The sequence below is a fragment of the Mustela lutreola genome, chromosome 1 (genome assembly GCF_030435805.1).
Source record: "Mustela lutreola isolate mMusLut2 chromosome 1, mMusLut2.pri, whole genome shotgun sequence".
NCBI lineage: Eukaryota > Metazoa > Chordata > Mammalia > Carnivora > Mustelidae > Mustela > Mustela lutreola.
The window spans coordinates 279,699,650-279,718,266 of NC_081290.1; the positions used below are offsets into that span (position 1 = coordinate 279,699,650).

Sequence of the window (18,617 nt, forward strand, 5' to 3'; positions counted from 1 at the left end):
TATGGAGCGTCCGCTGGGTGTCCGTGCTGTGGGGACGCTGGGCATGAGCCAAAGTCCTTGCTCTCATGGAGCTTCTGTTGGCCATCTGTCACCACTCCAGCAGCTCCCAAATCTGCCTCCCACCCGAACTTCTGTGAGCCAGCTTCAGCGCCTGCTCTCATGTCCCACTGAAAAGGAGCTTTCAGTCTCTGTTCCAACTCAAACCACTCTCCCTCCTATGTTCCCTGTGTCCGTCGGTGCCCAAGGAGAATCCGAGGGCCGTTCTAGGTCCTCCCAGCACCTTTGGACCACTGTCACTTAGCACCTGTGTTGTGACCTCAGCCTGCTGACCTAGCCTATGTCCCCAGCTGTTAGCTGGACCAGGCCATCTCAAGGCTAGGTAACAGCCAGGGGGGATTATCTCAGGACCAGAAGCCATAGTTTTACTGCTCTGCCACTTGGGGCTTTCCTTTGCCCCAAGGCTAAAGTCCAGATGTGCCGCAGTGTTTACAAAGCCATGTATTTGTAACAGAGACAGAGACAGAGCCCGCATACCTCTCTTCTCTCGCCTTCCCATCCTCCTGTACTTGACCCTGAGCCACGCTGAGCCTGGGGAATCCTTCTCCCTGGAGTGCAGTGCCCTGCCTGCCCTCCCTTCTCCAGCCTGTCCCACTGAACTCCCAGCTGCCTTCAGATCTCAGCGTAGATGCCACTTCCTCCAGGAAGCCCTCCCTATCCTCACCCTTCCCCTGTCTAGTGAGGTGACCTCTGCTGGGCTCTTCCCATACCCCCAGTCCAGGGTCCTGCCCCCTCTCCACCGCAGTTGCCTGACTCCCTGACATCTTTCCCGCTGGACTCTCTCAGTCTCCTGTTGCTGAGGTAACAAAGGACTACAGACTTAGTGTTTTCAACAACACGTTTATCACCTTGCCGTGCTGGGGGTCGGAAGTCTTAAAATCAGGGTATTGACAGGACCGCATTCCTGGGGGTAGCTGTTTCCTTGCTTTTCCAGCCTAAGGGACAGCGACATCCATTGGCTTGTGACCCTGTCCTCCTTCCTCCAAGCCAGCAACCCCGCCCCTTCCGGTCACTGTCACTGACTCGGCTCCCTCTGCCTCCCTCAAGGGAGGGACCCTGTGATCACACGGGGGCCACCGGGTAGGCCAGGATAATCTCACCCTTCCCAGGATGCTTCACTGAATTGCATCTGCCCAGTCTTTCGACTGTGGAAGGCGACAAGACCCAGGTTCCAGGGCTAAGACCGTGCACGTCGCTGGGGACCATTATTCCTCCTGTCAGCATCTGAGCTTCTCAGCACCACGCCAGTGTCTCCTCCACTCCCAGACCTCCACACAGTCCTGTGCTTGGCCCATCCTAAGTGCTCAGGAAAGCGTCTGTGAATGAGGGAGTCCGTTCATGAACAAGGGTGCAGGGTCCATGTGTGCGTGTGCGTGTGCGTGTTAGATGCTGTGCGGGACTGAGTGGCAGGCAAAGCAGAAGCTTCTAACCCAGTGAAAAGCCACGACTTTTAGAAAAATGTTTATCCCACGATTCAGGAACTGAAGGTGTGTGTGTGGGGGGGGGGGTGAGTAGGGCAGAGCACCTGCTGACAGGTGCGCACACCGCGGGAGGTCACCGGGCACGGGCCCGCCTGGAGACCGCGGTGGGCGGGGGTGCTGCCCGGACCAGCGGGCCTTCCAGAACTGCCGATGGCCCGGCCCCACCACCCTCAGAAAGGCTGCCCAGCCCGGCAGGCCCGAGAGAAGGTGAGTGACCTTGCAGTGGGCGTGACAACGAGGTGAACGGAGGGCAGGCTGCGCTCCACACGGCTGTGTGTGCGACCCCGGGCAGGGATGACGACGGGGCGCGAGGGACCCCTCGTGAGGGCGCCGTGACGAGCACACTTACACACGGCACCAGACGTAGGCCAGGCACCGCTGTAAGCAATTTAATATTCTAACTCATGGAACCCTCTGGCAACTCCCCCCAAGAGGTAAAGTTACCCCCACTTTGTGGAAGGGAAAACTGAGGCCGAGAGGTCAAATAATGCACCGTAGGTCTCACAGCTACAAAGTGGTGATATCAAGGTTGGAACTCGGGCCCCCTGGGCCCGCTGTCGGCCCCGAAGCGCTCGGCTCTGCTCACCAAGGGGATGTTGGCAGGCGGCCATCGGGAGGGGCCGCTGGACTCTGCCTCCCAGCCCTGCCCCGGCATGGCGCCATTGGAAGGAGAAGCCAGATGGGATAGGACCCTGGGCGGGAGACCCCAGAGCTGCGTCCTCGGAGTCTGTGCGCCCTGAGAGTGCGGTGGCATACTCGGGGGCAGAGCGGGGACGGGTGTCCGGGCCCCACCCAATTGGCTGATAGAGTTGGTGGGCCTGGATCCCGAGTCACACAGAACAGCCGTAACCAGAGGCTCCTGAGATCATCAGAGACGCTTGGACACTGACCCGATATTTGAAGCCTGGGAGGTAGCAGAAGCTGGGCGGAAGTTTCTGGGCCACACAGGGGTAGTTATGCAGAAATACAGTGCACCCTCCCGAGCATCAGGGCACCTCCGGGCGGGGGGGGGGGGGCACCAAAACTCCTTGTGCTTTGTTTAGTTGTGACAGATGATCATAGTCTTTTTTTTTTTTTTTTTAAGATTTTATTTATTTGACAGAAAGAGAAAGCACAAGCAGAGGGAGAGGGAGAAGCAGGCCCCCTGCTGAGCAGGGAGCCCAACTCCAGGCTCCAGCCCAGGACCTTGGAAGCCGACGGCAGCAACTTAACTGACTGAGCCACCCAGGCATACCTGATCATAGTCTTTTTTTAAAGGGTCCTTATCTTTTAAAAATAAATACGAGGATGTTTACAAACCGTGGGATGCTGGGGTATGGCTCCCCGCTATGGGGGGGGTGGGAGCTGACCCGCAGGTCCCCTGCACGCCCTTGACCCCTGCAGCCGGGGATGTACGTGGCTGTTCACTGGGCCATTCTACTTTTGGAAATGTCTGAAAGGATCCAAAGTTAGAAAGATATTTTAAAAGGCGCAACCCAGGACTCTGTGAAGGATTTGCCGTCATCTTCACGCTCTCCGTCCCGCACTGGAAACAGACGCAGTTGTCAACAGATACAGTTTGTGGAAGGAAATTTCTAGCTGTAAAGAGAGTGCAGAGTTCCACCTGCCTGGGCTTGGAGGGTGGGGAAGATGCCGGCTGCTGGGTGGGGCCAGGAGGTAAAAGATCCAAAGTCTAACGTTAAAGGATGTTCTGATCTCCTGGTGCCCTGTCCGTGGGTTGAGGTCGATCGGGGGAGCAGAGCATGGCCGGAAGCCCCGAGGGGAAGTCCCAGGGCCAGGTGAGTGGTTCCCCCACACCAGGAACAAGGAGGGGAATGTCTTTGGTCAGATTCGGTCATAGCAGAGCCCGAGATGAGGATCTTGGGCAGCTGGTTTATGAGGGGGTGCTCCGGAAAGAAGAGTGAAAAGCAGGACAAGGCAGGTGAAGCAAGCCGAGGACGGAGGTGGTTTCCGTCAACTGCTAGCTTCAGCCTGATCCCACTGTCCATCGGTGCTCAGGAGCACATGCTTGGTCCCTCTTGAAGCCAGGGGGCTGTCCTTTCAGGCCCCATGCCAGTCAGTCAGTGACAGCAGGCTGGAGGGGAGGGGCTGTAACTAAGCGCCGCCCCCCCCCCCCCCCGGGAGGGAGCAATTACAGCCCTTAGCACCAAGGATTGCAGTGGCCGGCAACGGGCGCCCCCCAGCCCCAGGGAATGGGAAGTGGGGGCACCAAGAGCATCTACCCCAGCGAGGAACTCCCCACTTAGAGGCCTCCTGCTGCCAGCTGGGAGGGGTCACAGCGATGTCCGTCCCAATCCCAGAATCTCACATGCGCACGCTTAGGAGGAAGCAGAGTCCCAAAGAGGGGAAAGGAATTGCCCAGGACCACTCGGGGCCAGTACTAGGGTCCAACCCTCCTGACTCCACCCTAGAGCAAGGCCTCTGTTTCCTGCTGGCCCCGGGGGGTGGAGGGAGGACCTTCCCCTGTTTTCTAACTGGCAGCCACTAAAACCCACTCCTCTAGGGATGGCCCCCAGCCTCCCACTGGCCCCTTGTCACATGGTGTGACTCAGTAGCTCTCAATTCTGGCCTGTCTCTGCTTGATACACATGCACACACACACAGGCATGCACACCCATATACACATGTATACACACATGCACACTGGTGTGTGCACAAATACATGCATACACACAGACATGCATGCATATACACACAGGTACACACATACACATACTCACACACACACCCTGAGAAGCTGCCCTGTCCTCTAGGCCTCTCCAGCACAGACTGATCAGGGCCTCAGGTTTTCCGTCTGCTCGACACAACCTCCCATTGCCAGATCTCACTCACTGCTGCTTGGGTCCCTGGAGTGTTCAGCTCAGACTCCAGGGATGAATCTCAGACCACCCAGTGCACTTGGTACACTCAGTCCTCTCCCGCCATTGCTACACCTTTCCCCCTTCCCCAGGAGCCCTCAGCTGTCGAACCCCTTCCCCCATGACCACACTTGAGGGCGATGAGGACAGGATGGGTCAGGTCTTTTTTTTTTTTTTTTTTTTTTTAATTGATTAGATAGAGAGTGGGAGAGAGAGAGAGAGCATGAGCCAGGGGAGGGACAGAGAAGCAGACTCCCCACTGAGCAGGGAGGGACCCCAATGTGGGGCTTGATCCCAAGACTCCAGGATCATGACCTGAGCTGAAGGCAGGTGCTTAACCAACTGAGCCACCCAGGTGCCCAGGACGGGTCAAGTCTTAAAAGAGAAATGGATGAGGACCAAAGGGAGCCTGGGTGGCGGGATCCCAGGCATGGGGCTCACTGATGTTCGCTGAGCATTTGCTGCCCGCCAGGCCCTGCACTCTGCGGACATTATTCCATTTGATCCTTGTAACACTCACCCTCTCGCCTGCGCCCAGAAGAGGCACAGGCTCCCCACCCCCCAGGGGACAAGGAGAGAATGAGATATCGTTAACCTGCCCAAGGTCCAGGCTCCCGGGAACACAGCCAGAATCTGAGCCAGCCTTGCCCATAGCCCGAGCTCACAATGTGATCCCCTCTGCCGGGAGCGAGAGGGGGCTCCCCAGCTCTGTCCCTGCTGGCCCTGCCTTCCGGGAGCTGAAGGACCAAAGGGAAGCTGAGCCCTGGCTGTGTCCCCTGGGGATGTCAGGGCGGCTAGGCCTGTGGGTCCTGAGCTGGCTGAGGGGCGGGGGGAGAGGCCAAGGCTAAGACTGGAGGGTCCGCTGACCTCCGCCCCACACAGCCCTGCACGGGGATTGGGGAGGAACGGAGGGCGGTCGGGGGCAACAGGGCATAAGTCTTCCAAGGCCTTGGAGTTCATGCCTCCCTCCGGAGGTGGGAAGCTCAGGGCAGACCGACCGCCCCTCTGGTTCTCTGAGTCTCTCCCTTCACACCCCTCCTTTCTGGTGGCCTGCCCAGGACACAGTTGCTGAACGTTGGACATGGCCCCTGAGACCATAGTCTAATCCTTACCCCCACTGCGATCTGCACAGGAGAAAACCAGTGCGAGGTCAAAACACCCCCAGAACCAGAAGTTTGTTAGTTGAAGGCCACTTTGCCCCAAAGTGTTCCCCACAGAACAACTGTAGAATCAACGGCCTTTGAGAAAAAAGCTTCCACGGCCAGTTAAGTTTGGGAGATGCCCTTAAGATTAAAATAAAGTACTCCAGGGGCGCCTGGGTGGCTCAGTGGGTTAAGCCTCTGTCTTCGGCTCAAGTCATGATCTCAGGGTCCTGGGATCGAGCCCTGCATCCGGCTCTCTGCTCAGCAGGGAACCTGCTTCCCCCCTCTCTTTCTGCCTGCCTCTCTGCCTACTTGTGATCTCTCTCTCTCTCTCTCTCTGTCAAATAAATAAATAAAATCTTTAAAAATAAAATAAAATAGAGTACCCTCTGTAGGAATTCTCAGGAACCTGACCATGCTAAAGAAGGGGGAAGCCAGAATGCAGGGTTTCCCAAACTTGCTTGACCAAAGAACCCTTTTGCTGCAGATCTGCTGGGGCCAGTGTTCCATGGAACACACTTTGAGAAAGCTTACTCCGCATTCTTGAATATGGCTCTCGAGCAGATATTTGAACCCTTCCCCTGTCCCATTCTGGAAAGTGAAATCCCCAGTGCGAGGCACACCTCCCATGGCCGAGTGCTCACTACCTCCCTGGACAACTTATTCCATCCAAGACCCCTCTGCTAACAAGTCTTTCTTCTTTTGTGCTTCCCGGGGGCCAGGGGGTGGGGGGGGGGGGTACGTGGTCCAGGCTCAGGTCCATGCTCTGTCTTCCCAGGGGCACCAGAGAAGTCTATTTGTGGCCGGTGACTACTTGGCCAGGCTCTGCCTCCAACTGCATCCGTCAGTCCAGCCGGCTATGTCAGAGGGGCCCTGAAGTGTTGGGAATTAAGAGGACAGACTTCCAAGCACAGCCGAGTCAGGTCACAGAAGAGAGAGTCATGCATCCATATGCATCTGCGCTCAGCTGCTGGAGTCCCCCTGGTCTGTCACTACAGACCAGTGGAGACGCTTATCAGAGGGCCCAGCAGCCTGGCTGACCACACACAGTCCCAAATCCCAGCCCCTTTCTGGCTGTGTGACTTCGGTCAAGGCCCTGGACCTCCCTGAGCCTCTACTTCCTCTTCCATAGAATGGAGCCAATTCCCAGGGACTGAGGGAGGCCAGCCTAGCACAGAGCCAGTGCTCTCCAGCCATGAGGCCCCATCGGGCCCTTTGGCCCTTGAACTCTGCCCCTTCCTTTCCTCCGTGTCTGGGATTTAACTGTCCAGGCTGCCTGTCCCTCCCAAGCTTTCCCACACTACTGTCCCCACCTCCATGCAGAAAAACTGCAAAATGGGGGTATTCAAATGGGACCCCCTGAATTCATACAGTTGGAATTAGAAGTGAGGGGAATGTACCCCCTTTTTTACCAGAAAGAATAAGAACGGCCACTCCCTTTGCTCATGAACCCCATCTCCCTGGAGAATTGTCTCCTACCTCGATTTGCATGAACCGGCTCCTCCCAAGCCCATCCCACCTTGGTTCTCCTAGGAAAAGTCCACTTTTCTCGCTAGGTCACGGGGCAGTCCCCAGGCCCTCTGTGCCTCAGCTCACTATTTCTTACACTTACACTCAGCTCAGTGGAGCTGAGGGCCAGGCCCCTCAGCAAGTGGGACTTTCAGTCCCCAGCGAAGTTTTCCCGCAAGCTCTTTCTCACGCCTGTTAAAACTCCCAGAACATTTCCTTTCACTCACGGAGGCAGCCGTGCCTGGAGGGCGGAAGCCCACACTCTGAAGCAGGTCTGCCAGGTTTGAGTCCCAGCCCAGACATTTCCTGGCTGGGTGACCTTGGGCAAGTAGCTTAACCTCTCTGGGCCTCATTTTTGCAAAATGGAAGCAAGCACAGTATTTACCTCAGACGTTCGGGAGGAGGATGACATGAGATAATGCAAGAAAAATGCTGGTCCCACTGCCAAGAACAGAGAGAGAATGTGTATGAACGTTGACTCATTGGTAAATATGGACTTCCTGAATCAATGCCGGCTCGTAGTAGGTCCTCCACAGAAGTTGCCCAAACCTGGGAGGCACCATCATCGCCAGTTTAGGAGGTGTCCTGTCTTGCAATGGCTGGGAAGTTTGACCCTTTTTTCTATGCCAGATGGGACAATGTCCCCCCAGTACCACAGAGGCCTCGAGGGGCCCAGAAGCCAGGTTGTTTTAGGTCAAATCCAGTTCAGGGGTTACTGGACAAGGCAGCCTGTTCTGGGAGGCCCTGGCTCAGAGAGCAGAGGTGACGGTCACTGAGTCTCACCCAGGCTTGAGCTCCGGGAACGGGATGGGTTCTGACCCAGCCTCTCTCCTTCGCCTGCAGCCAATGTCCTCGGTCCCCGCCCTGACAGCAGAAGAAGCCTCTGGAGCCCCTGAAGTAATTCCCAGGCCGGAAGTAGGGGAGCTCCCGCCATGGCAGGCCCAGGGTCTCACCCAGCCTGGCCAGATGAGCCCGCCCGGCTTCCCGCTGCCCGCCTGGTACCAGCAGCAGACCAGGAAGAGAAACAGCCTTCTCAAGCTGCTGGGCGTGAGTGCCCACTTCCTGGGACCCCCGTGGGGGTCGTGAGTGCCCATTTCCTGGCACCCTGGTGAGGGTAGGCAGGGAGAGAGGGATGGGGAGCCCTGAGGGGAGAGAGAAGCCTCCAGGTGCCCTACTTAATACTCCAGCTAGAACTGAAAAAGCCCTGAGGGCTGGCAGGGGCTGTCTGCACCCGCACCAGCACTGGCACGGTGTGGCTCAGAGGAAGGCCTCAACAGAAGCCCCTCCCCTTCTCACCTCTTCCCTCCCCCACACTGTCCCCACCTGCCCGAGGGCCCCCCTCCCCTGCGGACCACGGGGTGGGGGGACAATCACTCCATTCCCATGATTCCTATCGCCTTTCCAAGGAGTCAGCCCTTCCCTGCAGACCCACCAGGGTCCCTCGGAAGGGGCGAAACGGCTGGCGTCGGGCACTGGGGCCCAGTCCCCCGACAGTGGCGTCCGGGCCCCTTCTCGCCCCCAGGCCTTCCACATTGTCCTTGCTCTGCTGCACTTGCTCTTCGGGAGCTGCCTGGTCTCCACGGTCAAGGGTCTTCACCTGGTGGTGCTGAAGTCGTGGTATCCATTCTGGGGGGCTGCCTCTGTGAGTCGGTGCCCAAACGTGGGCAGGATGTGGGGGTCAGCAGGCAGGCCCAGGGGACCCTGGCTTTTGCGGCCAGCTGCTGGTGGGTCAGAAGGAGCGACTAGGAGGGAAGCCCCTTTCTCCAGTCCCCTGCCTCTGCTTCTGTGTCCTCAGTGCTGCCCAGGAGACCCCTTCAGATTTGCATCCCAGGGGAGCATTCCTGGGCTCTCTGCCCAGCCCCCAATCCAGCAGGTGCCTCCAGCAGATGGAGGGCGAGCATGGGGGTAGAGGGGGGCAGCCAGGCTGCCTGCAGCTCCAGCAACCTGTCCCTGGTGCCTGAGGCTCTGTCAGGCTGAGTCTGTGGGAACATAAGCCTGTGACAGGTGCCTCCTGTCCTCCCAAAGCCATCGTCCAGGAGGGGAGATGAGGGGAGACCAGAGCACACACTGTTTCCCAAGGGCACCCAAGGCATCCTCCCCAACCCTGGGTCCCCCCTGGAATCCTGCATACACACGGAGTCCCAGCTCCCACGCAGACTTCTTGGGCAGGTGTCCTGACTCCCCCCCACCTCCCCCAAATGGCCCCAGCTCCGGTTTTTCAGTGCTCAGTCATAGGACTGTCCCCACGTGCAGCATCTGTTCATCCTGTGGTCCCCAGGACTGGCACACAGCAGCCACTCAGCTGATGGTTGAAGGATCATTGCAGAAATACACCAGGGACCTCAGAATGAAGAGATGATACGCTCCAGACTGCAAGAATCGGGGAATGAACAAAGGGTCAGAGTGGAGGAGACAGTTGGCTGATCCAGAGGGATCAGGGGGACAATGGGGGGTGAGGGCGGGGCCAGGAGGGCCAGCATGGGGTTTTGTGCACCCAGGGAAGACCAGAGTAGCCAGAGCAGGCCTAGGAGGGGCCATGTGCTGGGCAGGGGATCTCCCTCGTCAGAGAAGTGGTTCTCCACTACCGGCCAACCACTGAGCATCTGGTCTTCTTGGAGAGTAGCCAGAAGAAAGCAAATGTGTGGGTTTCAAGGAACCCCGACCTCTCTTATGACTGTTGCAAATCTGGCCGGCAGTTCCTCATTTCGGGGATCTTGGTGATCATGGCGGAGCTGTTTCGGAAGACTTACCTGGTAAGCTGGAACAGTCCCTCCTGTCCCAAGGCGTGGTCAGGTTTGGAAAATTCCTCTGTGTGTGCGTGCTGGAGATTTGGCCTGTGATCTCCAGCGGCTGCTAAGCCGTGTGGGCAGCAGGTGTCCGAGCGTCTCTCTAGCTCAGGTGGGCTGGAGTGGCCCGGAGTAGACAACACCACCAGACTGGCCAGACAGACGTTGGCAATGGAAGGACCATCCCTACTTCATGGTCTCGGACCACCCTCTGCCCCAGAAGGCCTGGTCTGGTCCAGGTTTGGGCCCCTCAGACTGGGCTGGGCTGTGGCTGTCCCTGGCCTTCTCAGGAGGCCTGGACCACAGGCTGGCATTGTGCCATCCACCCAGCGGAGGCAGGAGACACATGGGAAAGATCTGCCCGTCTCTCCCCGGCTAAGCCCCTTTCTGAACCAGAAGCTCCCCCTTCCTCTGCCTGATTGTAGGGAGACCCTACTGCAGAGAGGTCCGCTCTGCTAAAATAAGCTGGAGGTGCCACGTGTTCTCTCTCCCCAATTCAGGGGTTCCCTCTTGGTAACAGGCTCTTGCAATAATGCTTAACCCAAGATGGTGATGAATGGAGGCGTTTCAGGGAGGGCGTGGCGGGTGGGGGAGGAGGCAGAGTGTGCGAGGCCAGCGCCCCTTCGGCGCTCCTCCTGCTCTTTCCTGTCGGGAAGGGGATGGCTGAGGGGCCATTTGGGGGGGTCTGGTCCCTGAGCAGGCGACATATTTGATGCCAGGATGATTAAGACTGGCTCTGAGAAGGAGACGGTGGCGGGAACATCCTTCTTTAGTACCAAGTCTGTGGGTTGGGAGGCAGCCCTTGGGTTCCCCCAGTCCTGTCCCAGAGAAGGTGGAAGCCGCTTGGGCCCCCACAGCCCGGGTGGTCAGCTAGCTCAGAAAGTCATGTTCGCATGACGACCCTCAGGCCCAGGGACAGGCGGAGTCTTTCTGCGATCACAGAGCAAGCACCTGGCAGGCCTAGACACAGGACCCAGGTCTGGGTCCCTAACTTTTGGACAACGGTCGTGACTGTTACTTTTGCCTGTAGAGGAGGCTTTGCCTGATAGCACATGCCGTCAGCTGCTTCTGCGTGCTAGCTGGCCTCTTTGTCATCGCCAAAGATCTCTTCCTGGAGGGTCCCTTTGACTTCCCGATCTGGACACCGTACCCCAGCAGCACAGTGAGTATCCGGCCCCAAGGGTCCTCTCCTTCCTGGGAAGGCGCTGCCTTGACTTGGCCTAGCAGAGATTTCTGGCTCTCGGGAAACCTCCCAGAGCCCAGGCACAGGTGCTGGGGCCCGCAGGCAATCTGTTCCCAACCCCTCCCTCCCTCCTGAGGCACAGGACAAAAAAGGATGCTGTCTTCTCCTGGTCAGTGTTAGGGAGCTGGGGTGGGGGGGGGGCCGTGAGTCACTGAGTCCAGTCCCACTTTGATGGGTAGGGAAACTGAGGACCAGAGAGGAAGAAGGGCCTGCTTGAGGTTGAGTCATAGCAGCCTTGCAGACCGGGCCAAGTCTATTTTGTTACCCCCATTTTAGGAGAGTGAACACTGACGTACAGAGTCTGCATTAGCAGACCAGGACCACACAGCAAGGGTGCAGGGAAGACTCAAAGCCGGGCCTATGACTCCGAGCCCGGGGCCTTCTCAGCACACCCCGGCACCCGTAAAGCAGAAGGCGGGATGGACACCCTGCATGGCGGCTGCGGGTCAGGTTTCTGACCGTGGTGCTGGGCTTCTCCTTACAGCCTCCATCATGCACACACAGGTGTGGGCACACAGGCAGGCCTACACAGACACACACACACACACACACACACTCACACACACATGCACACACTCCCCCACAAACGCTCATGCCGTGTGAGATGTGCCCACCACATGGTCCCTAAGCCCAGCTCCTCCCCAGCTATAAACAATGCCCCTTCTCTCTGACCCTCAGTGTCCCCATCTAAGTGGGGCTGACTGAGACGCCCCCTAAGGCCACCTGCAGTTCCACCAGAGCTGCTTGGAGATCCTCCAGCCCTCCAACGGTAGGCCAATAGTCACTGTGGAACCAGGGGTGCCAAACAGTGTGGTATAGGGCAGCTGCCCCCCCCCACCATGGGCACACCTGCAGCTGAGACCCCCACTGCCCCCTGCTGGCTGGGTCTGACCCCTGCTGAGCCCACCTAAGGGGTACAGATACCCAGCAAGGCCTTGCCCTGACTCCCTCTCCCCCTCCCCCTCCAGCTCCACATCCAGAGGCTGGCGCTGGCCCTGCTCTGCTTCACGGTCCTGGAGTTCTTCCTGCTGGGCTCCACGGCTGTCTTCGTGTGCCGCCTTAACTGCCGGCCCGCAGAGGTGAGGCCTTCCTGGGGCCACCAGCCGCAGAGAGACGGGTGGGGTACGGGGGAAGGGGAGGCGGCAGGCAGGGGCACAGGAGGAGCGAGTTTGAGTCCCTCCTCCTTTGTCGGGTGGGTGAGCATTTACTCAGTGGGGCCCGGACAGAGGCGGTTCTGCAGGGGAGACAAGGCCCAAGGGCAGGAAGGGCGATTCAAGGTGGTAACTGCAGGCTACCCAGGAGAGAAGGCCCCAGGCGCTCAGAACAGCAGCCCCTGCTCTCCAGCCAGAGGCCCCGGGAGCTCTCTCAGGAGCCCGGGAAGGATGCCCGCCTCAGTCAGGATGGAAAAAGGGATTCCAGCAGAGGCAAGGTCATGGGCAATGGCTCGGGGACCAGACAGGGAAAGTCAAGAGAGCTGTGGCGGGTTGCGGGGGGGGGGGGGGGGGGGGTGTTGGCTGTGGAGGGAGCAAGCGAGGTGTGTCATAAGGGACCTCGTATTCCAGGGTTACGGGGCACACCTGCTACTGAGCACTTCAGAAAAATAGAACTTAAAACAACCACCGCCACCTCCCCCACCCCATAACTTGATTTAGCTTCATTTTCTCAACAGCCTTTCTACATGGGTACTTACTTCCCCATCCTACAGATAAGTAAAATGAGGCGTAGACATGTCTCAGCCATTCCCAAGGCTAGTCAGCCCACAAGGAAATCCAGGACTCAGTCCGAGGTGTGCCTAACCCATGGCTAGGCCTGACCGCCCGTGGGGCGGGCAGAATGCCAGGCTGGAGTCCGGTGCGTTTTGGAGCAGACTGGCCTCTCCCCACGCCGGTGACCCTGACCAGACGTGATTTTCTAGGCTCACTTCTATAAATGAGGAAAGTTCCTATTAGAACCTGAACTTGAGAGCACTGTGAAAACACAGGCTCCAAATGCCCCGTGATCCTGTGAGCTTGAATCTCCTATTGGTGTCCATGGGTGCCGTCCGTCCACGGAGATTCCACGCCCCCTGTGGGAGCTGTGGGCCTGAGCTGGTTGTCCCAGTCAGGGCCCTGCTGTCTGGTAGGAAATCTCGTTAAGAGGTCGGAGAGCTGGGAGAGGCCTTGAGTCCCCGAGGCCAAGCCCTCAGGCTGGCTCGGGATGGGGAGACCGAGGTCCCCTCTCTGTTGCAGGAATTAACAAAGACCGTCCCCACTGACTGGCATCTGCCGTGGGCCGGGCACCCCTGGGGGCGGCTGTCGTGGCTTCCCATTGCCGTGGCAACAAATCATCACCAATTTGGCAGCTTAAAAAGACACAGCTGTGAGGTCTTATGGTTCTGGACGTCAGCAGTTTGAATGGGTCTTGCTGGACCCTGGCCAAGGCCCCGGCCCAGCCCCACTGGGAAGCCGATGGGGGACTTGGGGGTGGGGGGCAGTGCGCCCAAGGTCTTCCGTACACTGGTAGCCGGCCCGGAACAAGGGTCGGTCCACTGGCTCCCAGTGGGGCTCTCCCTGCTCCCTCCTCAGGGACAGGCAGATGGAGAGAGGCCCACAGGGTCCTTCTGAGAGCCCCTCCCTGAGCTCCCGGCTCCCCATCTCCATGGGAACCTTGAGACGGCAAGGGAGCCGGTGGGTCAGTGCTTTGTAAATGGCCACTCACTGTGCGAATGTGAGCAGCTGGGACGGTGGCTCCTTTTTTGCAGGAAGACGACTTGATCCTTGTTCAGGACACACCAGTGAGAATCAGGAAGTATTCCATGGGTCCTCCGCCATCCTATGAGGATGCGACTCGAGGTGGCATGTAAGATGGGCAAATGCAGAGGGATGGACGCCCGGGGGTCCCCCCAACTCTCAGAGTTCACCCCCTGGCCCCTTCTTCCTCATCAGACATGGACCATTCCTAGGGGGCAGTTGCCCAAAAGGGGCAAATGGTGCCATTGCTAGAATGGTCTGCCCTGTGCTGGTGGCCGAGGTGAGGACAGTCCCCATCCACTCAGGCACAGGAGGGACCCTCCACCCCAGGCCCCGAGACCCCCGTAACACTTCAGCACCTGACTGACTGGCCCAGAGCACAACAAGGTCCTGCCCACCCAGGAACAGACCCCGGGCACCTGTCCACACCCTCTCCCCTCTCGGTCTGCTTTCTCCAGTCACTGGCAGGACACACACAGGAAGCATGTCCCTGTGGGACTGTGGGGCAAGTCTGGGGGGCATCTGTGTCCGAATCCCTGGATTCTGGATTGAGTCAAAGGGAAACTGGGACCAGTTCTTCCAGCAAACTCTAAATGCATCTCCCTGCCTCCCTGGGCCTCAGTATCTCCATCTCTACCACGAAGAGGGTGGGTGGCTAAAGCCATCAGGCTCCATCCCCCGCTGGAAAGCTCTGAGATAGAAGTCAAGTTCAGGATTCCCATTGTGAACCTGCAGGATCGGTGTCCAAACCAGTGTCCACACCAGCTCCCTCGAGGAAGTCAAGTGATGGAGAGCCGCCTTTCCCTCTTCCAGAATGTAGTGGTCCCAGGACAGTCTGCGGTTTCTGTTATTTGTGGACTGTGCTCCATTCCTCTTGTGTTTCCATAAATGGATTCTTTTTCACAATGTATCATTTTGGAGGGGCACGTTGTATCTGCAATAAACAGGAAGCCAGTAAGTTTCCATAAAAAGAAGCTAAGCACAAAAAAATACTGTAAACACAGTAGAAACAAGACTAACTTGCCACCTGCTCCTGTGATGTCAGCTGCTGGCTCTCCACCTCTCGCTCAGCCGCTGCAGACACGCTGGCACCCTTGAGGTTCCACTGATGCAGCAAGCACACCCCTGCTGCTGAGCCACCCCGTGCCCTTCTACTGCCTGGACTCTCTTCCCCGGGGCTATGGCAGCGCTCGCTCTGTGACTCTTTGTTGGGCTACTGACTCTGGGCTGAGGCTGGTCCCACCCATCTGTGATGTAGTTCTGCTACTATCTCCATTTCACACAGTCTCAGAGAAGTCAAGCAACCTGCCCCAAGGCACCCAGCTGGTGAGTGGCAGAGCCAGGATTTGGACCTGAGCACTCTGGCTCCAAATGGAAGTGCTGGCCTCCCGACAGCACTGATATGTTTATAGGAGGGGCCCTGCTCTGTGCTGTCCCGGGTCAGATGAGACTTGCCCATCTGAGAGCTAGCACACGGTGTACATGGCAGAGTCAGCCCTCAAAGCTCATGGGCTCTCCATCCTCCCAGACAGACTGTTTACTGTGTGGTAGCCCAGGTTCAAGGCTGTATAGGCTAGCCATCCTCAACAACCCTATGTGTAGAGATCCCTCCCGATCAAGGGCACTCTGGGTTCATTCCAGGGCTCATTCCCAGGGTTCAACATTATCTGAATTCTATTGTTACCTCCCTTGTTGTATTTCTGGCTGTCACCTCTGGTTTCGGTCACTGGCTTGTCCATCTCTTTTCTCCGTATTCTGGTTGGCCGGTTTTGCAGGCTGTGGCCAGCTGGCTTTGGAGAAGAATGCAAGGTAGAAGCCGCTGGGCTCAGAGGGAGCCTCAGAGAACTGAGAGCCATGCACATGTTTAAGACAAGGGACATGAAGGAAAGAACTTCAGCTTGGCTGTCAGGAGACCCAGATGCAAATTCCAGCTTGGTTGTCACTTACTCGGTGACCTTGACTCAGCCCCATGCCTCACAGGGTCTCAGCTTTCTCATTTGTAACATAGGACGTTATACTAGAATGGTGGTCTGCTTGAATAATCAACCAATGAAAGGGATAGAACAGTGATTAAACAAGCATCAAGTTTGCACACTTGTTCCCTCTTTCTCCATCCAAACCCCTCATGTGCACACCCATACGTACATGTACATCCGTATAGACGCTTTTTTGTTGAACCATCTGAAAGGAAGTTGCAGGTGGCTGGGGGCTGGACATCGGGGATCGGGGAGGGTATGTGCTATGGTGAGTGCTGTGAATTGTGTAACCCTTATGATTCACAGACCGTACCTCTGGGGCAAATAATACATTATATGTTAATAATAATAACAACAAGAAGGAGAAGAAAGTACGTTGCAGATACCATGACCCTTATCCTCATATTCTTCCACCTGCATTTTTTCCCCCAAGAGTATTGGGCATTCTACATACGCACAAAGGTATTATTGCATGAAGAAAATTTAAAAATAATTCCATAATACTAATAGCTGTCCATGTTCAGATTCCCACCATGGGACCAAAAATGCCCTTTACTGTGCTTTAGGTTTAACCTGGATCCAATCAAGTTTCATGCATTATATCTGATGTCGCGTCACTTCATTTTCTTTTCATCTAGAACAGTCCTCCCAACTTTCTCTCATGAAAAGAACAGTTGTCTGGGAATGTCTGCTTGTTTCGGTGCCCTTCACTCGTCCCCCGTCTTCCTCTTGCTTGTCACCTGGCTGTGACCCTGAGGCTTGGTTTGATGCAGGGTGAATGCTGGGGAGAACTTCTCAGTGGTGGTGCTGGGACCTTCTCACTGTGTCCCATCTCGGATTCTGGGGCCCACCTGTCCCTCGGGTAGTGATCCCAGGCATGGTGGTCACTGTCACAGACTGCCACTGCTTCATCAGTCTTTATACCTGCCTTTTCCTACAGTTGGTTTGTTTTTTGTTGTTGTTTTTTTTTTTTTTTAAGGAGACAAAACAGGGGTGCTTGGGTGGCTCAGTCAAGTGTCCAACTCCTGATTTGGGGTCAGTTCATGATCTCAGGGTTGTGGGATCGAGCCCTGCATCGGGCCCCACGCTCAACACGGGGTCCACTTGTCCCTCTGCTCACTCTATCGTTCTCTCTGTCAAATAAATAAATAAAATCTTTTTTAAAAAGAAAAGAAAACAGTTCACATTACTTATTAAACAGGGAAATGTCAAAATGTTTCTGTAACAGAAAACAGGTGTAACAGCTGAATTTATAGTGTATAAATCTTCAATATAGTAAACACGAACTTGATACACTATATACTGAAGACAATGATGTAAGCTCAATTTTTTTTTTTTTTAAACTTAATGTTTCTTCGTTGTGGTACGCCATGCACAAATGAAGAGTAACAGGAATCATTGCCCGGGTTCATGCAGTTACCAAGCCTGTAAAGGGACTTAGGAGCTTAGGGGCTGGGGGTTGCTGCCTCGATGCCCCTTGGGTTCCCGGTGAGCTCCAGCATGCATGGCTTCTGCGACCATGAGCCGGCAGGAGGTAGGGGTCAGTGCCTTTCCGTCCCCAGTGAGGACACCACCGACGACCCCAAGCCCAGGGAGGGACCAGTTTTGTGAGTGGTGGGCTCCCGAGAAATGAGCACACCTGGAGGGTCCTGGTCAGGGTTGTGTGGGGAGGGCAATGCTTGGGGGATGGGAAGGTCTCTGGACTAAGACTATCCTGCACCTCTGACTCATTGTGGAAACGAGCCTCCATTTCCCATCTGCAGAATGGGAATGGTTGTTCCTCCCTCACAGAGTGGTCCTGAGAGTCAGAGAAGACCTCGGGTGTGAAAGTACAGACACTATGTTCCCCTGCAGTATAGACACGGGGAGGGGAGCGGTGTAGGGTTCGAGAACGTGGTGACACGTGATATCAGCTTGCATGTGGAGGGAGGTAATTCCTCCTCAAGCTCCGTGGATCTCTTGGATTTCTTTAAGGAGAAAGTCTCCATTGGGGACTGTCCTGTCTTGAACACCTCTCTGATGCAAGATGATGTCTCTCCCCGAGAGACAGCTGCCTCTGCAGCAGGCACGACATCAAGCAGAACTTCCCCAGGCCATTCCTTGTCCTGGGTCTGCTGTCTTTTCCTTACAGCAAGTGACACTGGCTTCCCAATTACAGCAAGTGACACAGTGCGCTCTTAGAAGACATGTGCGTGAGTTAAAAACAAAGGAATGACGGGCCCAGGTTTTTTGCAAGTGGAGAGGGCTCCTCACTGGCCAGCAAAGCCGGGGCCAGCCCCCCTGGACAGGTGGGAACGGGGAAGGTGACAGGGTGGTGCAGAGCTGAGAGAAGAGCATCGCAGGGGCCACTGGGGGCGCAGAGGAGGAGGGACCACTGCAGGGAGCAGGAGGGGCTGTGGTCTGAAGCCTGCAACAGCAGGAAGGCAAAAAAGCCCAAGAAGAGTGTGTCTGAGCCTCTTGGGCGCCCCACCCCTGCCCCGGCCATGGGCGCCTGTGGGCATGTCTTGCCCAGTCCCCACCCCTCTCCCCCCAAAGCCCGGTTAGCAGCTCCTACTCACGTACAGTAACTTCCTCTGAATGACTCAGGGAGAGCACAGGGAAAGGGCATCGTGGGGAGCATTAGGGAACGTGATCAAAGCAGACGTGACCGACAATGACCCAGAGCTGGACCCTGACCATGAGGAGGCTCCTCACCCCGCTCCCCCATACTCCCCCAACTCTGTCCTTGGAATATGGGTTCCGTGTGAGCTTCCTGCCCCCAGAGGCTGCCCCAAGGCCACAGCCTTGAGCTGCAATATGCTGTTGAGAAGCCCCTGCAAGGTGTCTGTGACCGAGC

At 56.8% G+C, this 18,617-nt stretch overlaps 1 protein-coding gene across 1 annotated transcript; it reads left to right on the top strand.

Annotated features, from left to right (window-relative positions):
- The first annotated feature begins 3,185 nt into the window (after positions 1-3,185).
- Positions 3,186-14,779, top strand: MS4A10 (membrane spanning 4-domains A10). Its single transcript, XM_059143646.1, has 8 exons — positions 3,186-3,316; positions 7,891-8,094; positions 8,570-8,689; positions 9,744-9,800; positions 10,864-10,995; positions 12,045-12,155; positions 13,817-13,914; positions 14,541-14,779. The coding sequence occupies exons 1-8, from the start codon at positions 3,281-3,283 to the stop codon at positions 14,590-14,592; spliced, it is 810 nt and encodes a 269-aa protein (XP_058999629.1). The 5' UTR covers positions 3,186-3,280; the 3' UTR covers positions 14,593-14,779.
- The last annotated feature ends 3,838 nt before the right edge of the window (positions 14,780-18,617 follow it).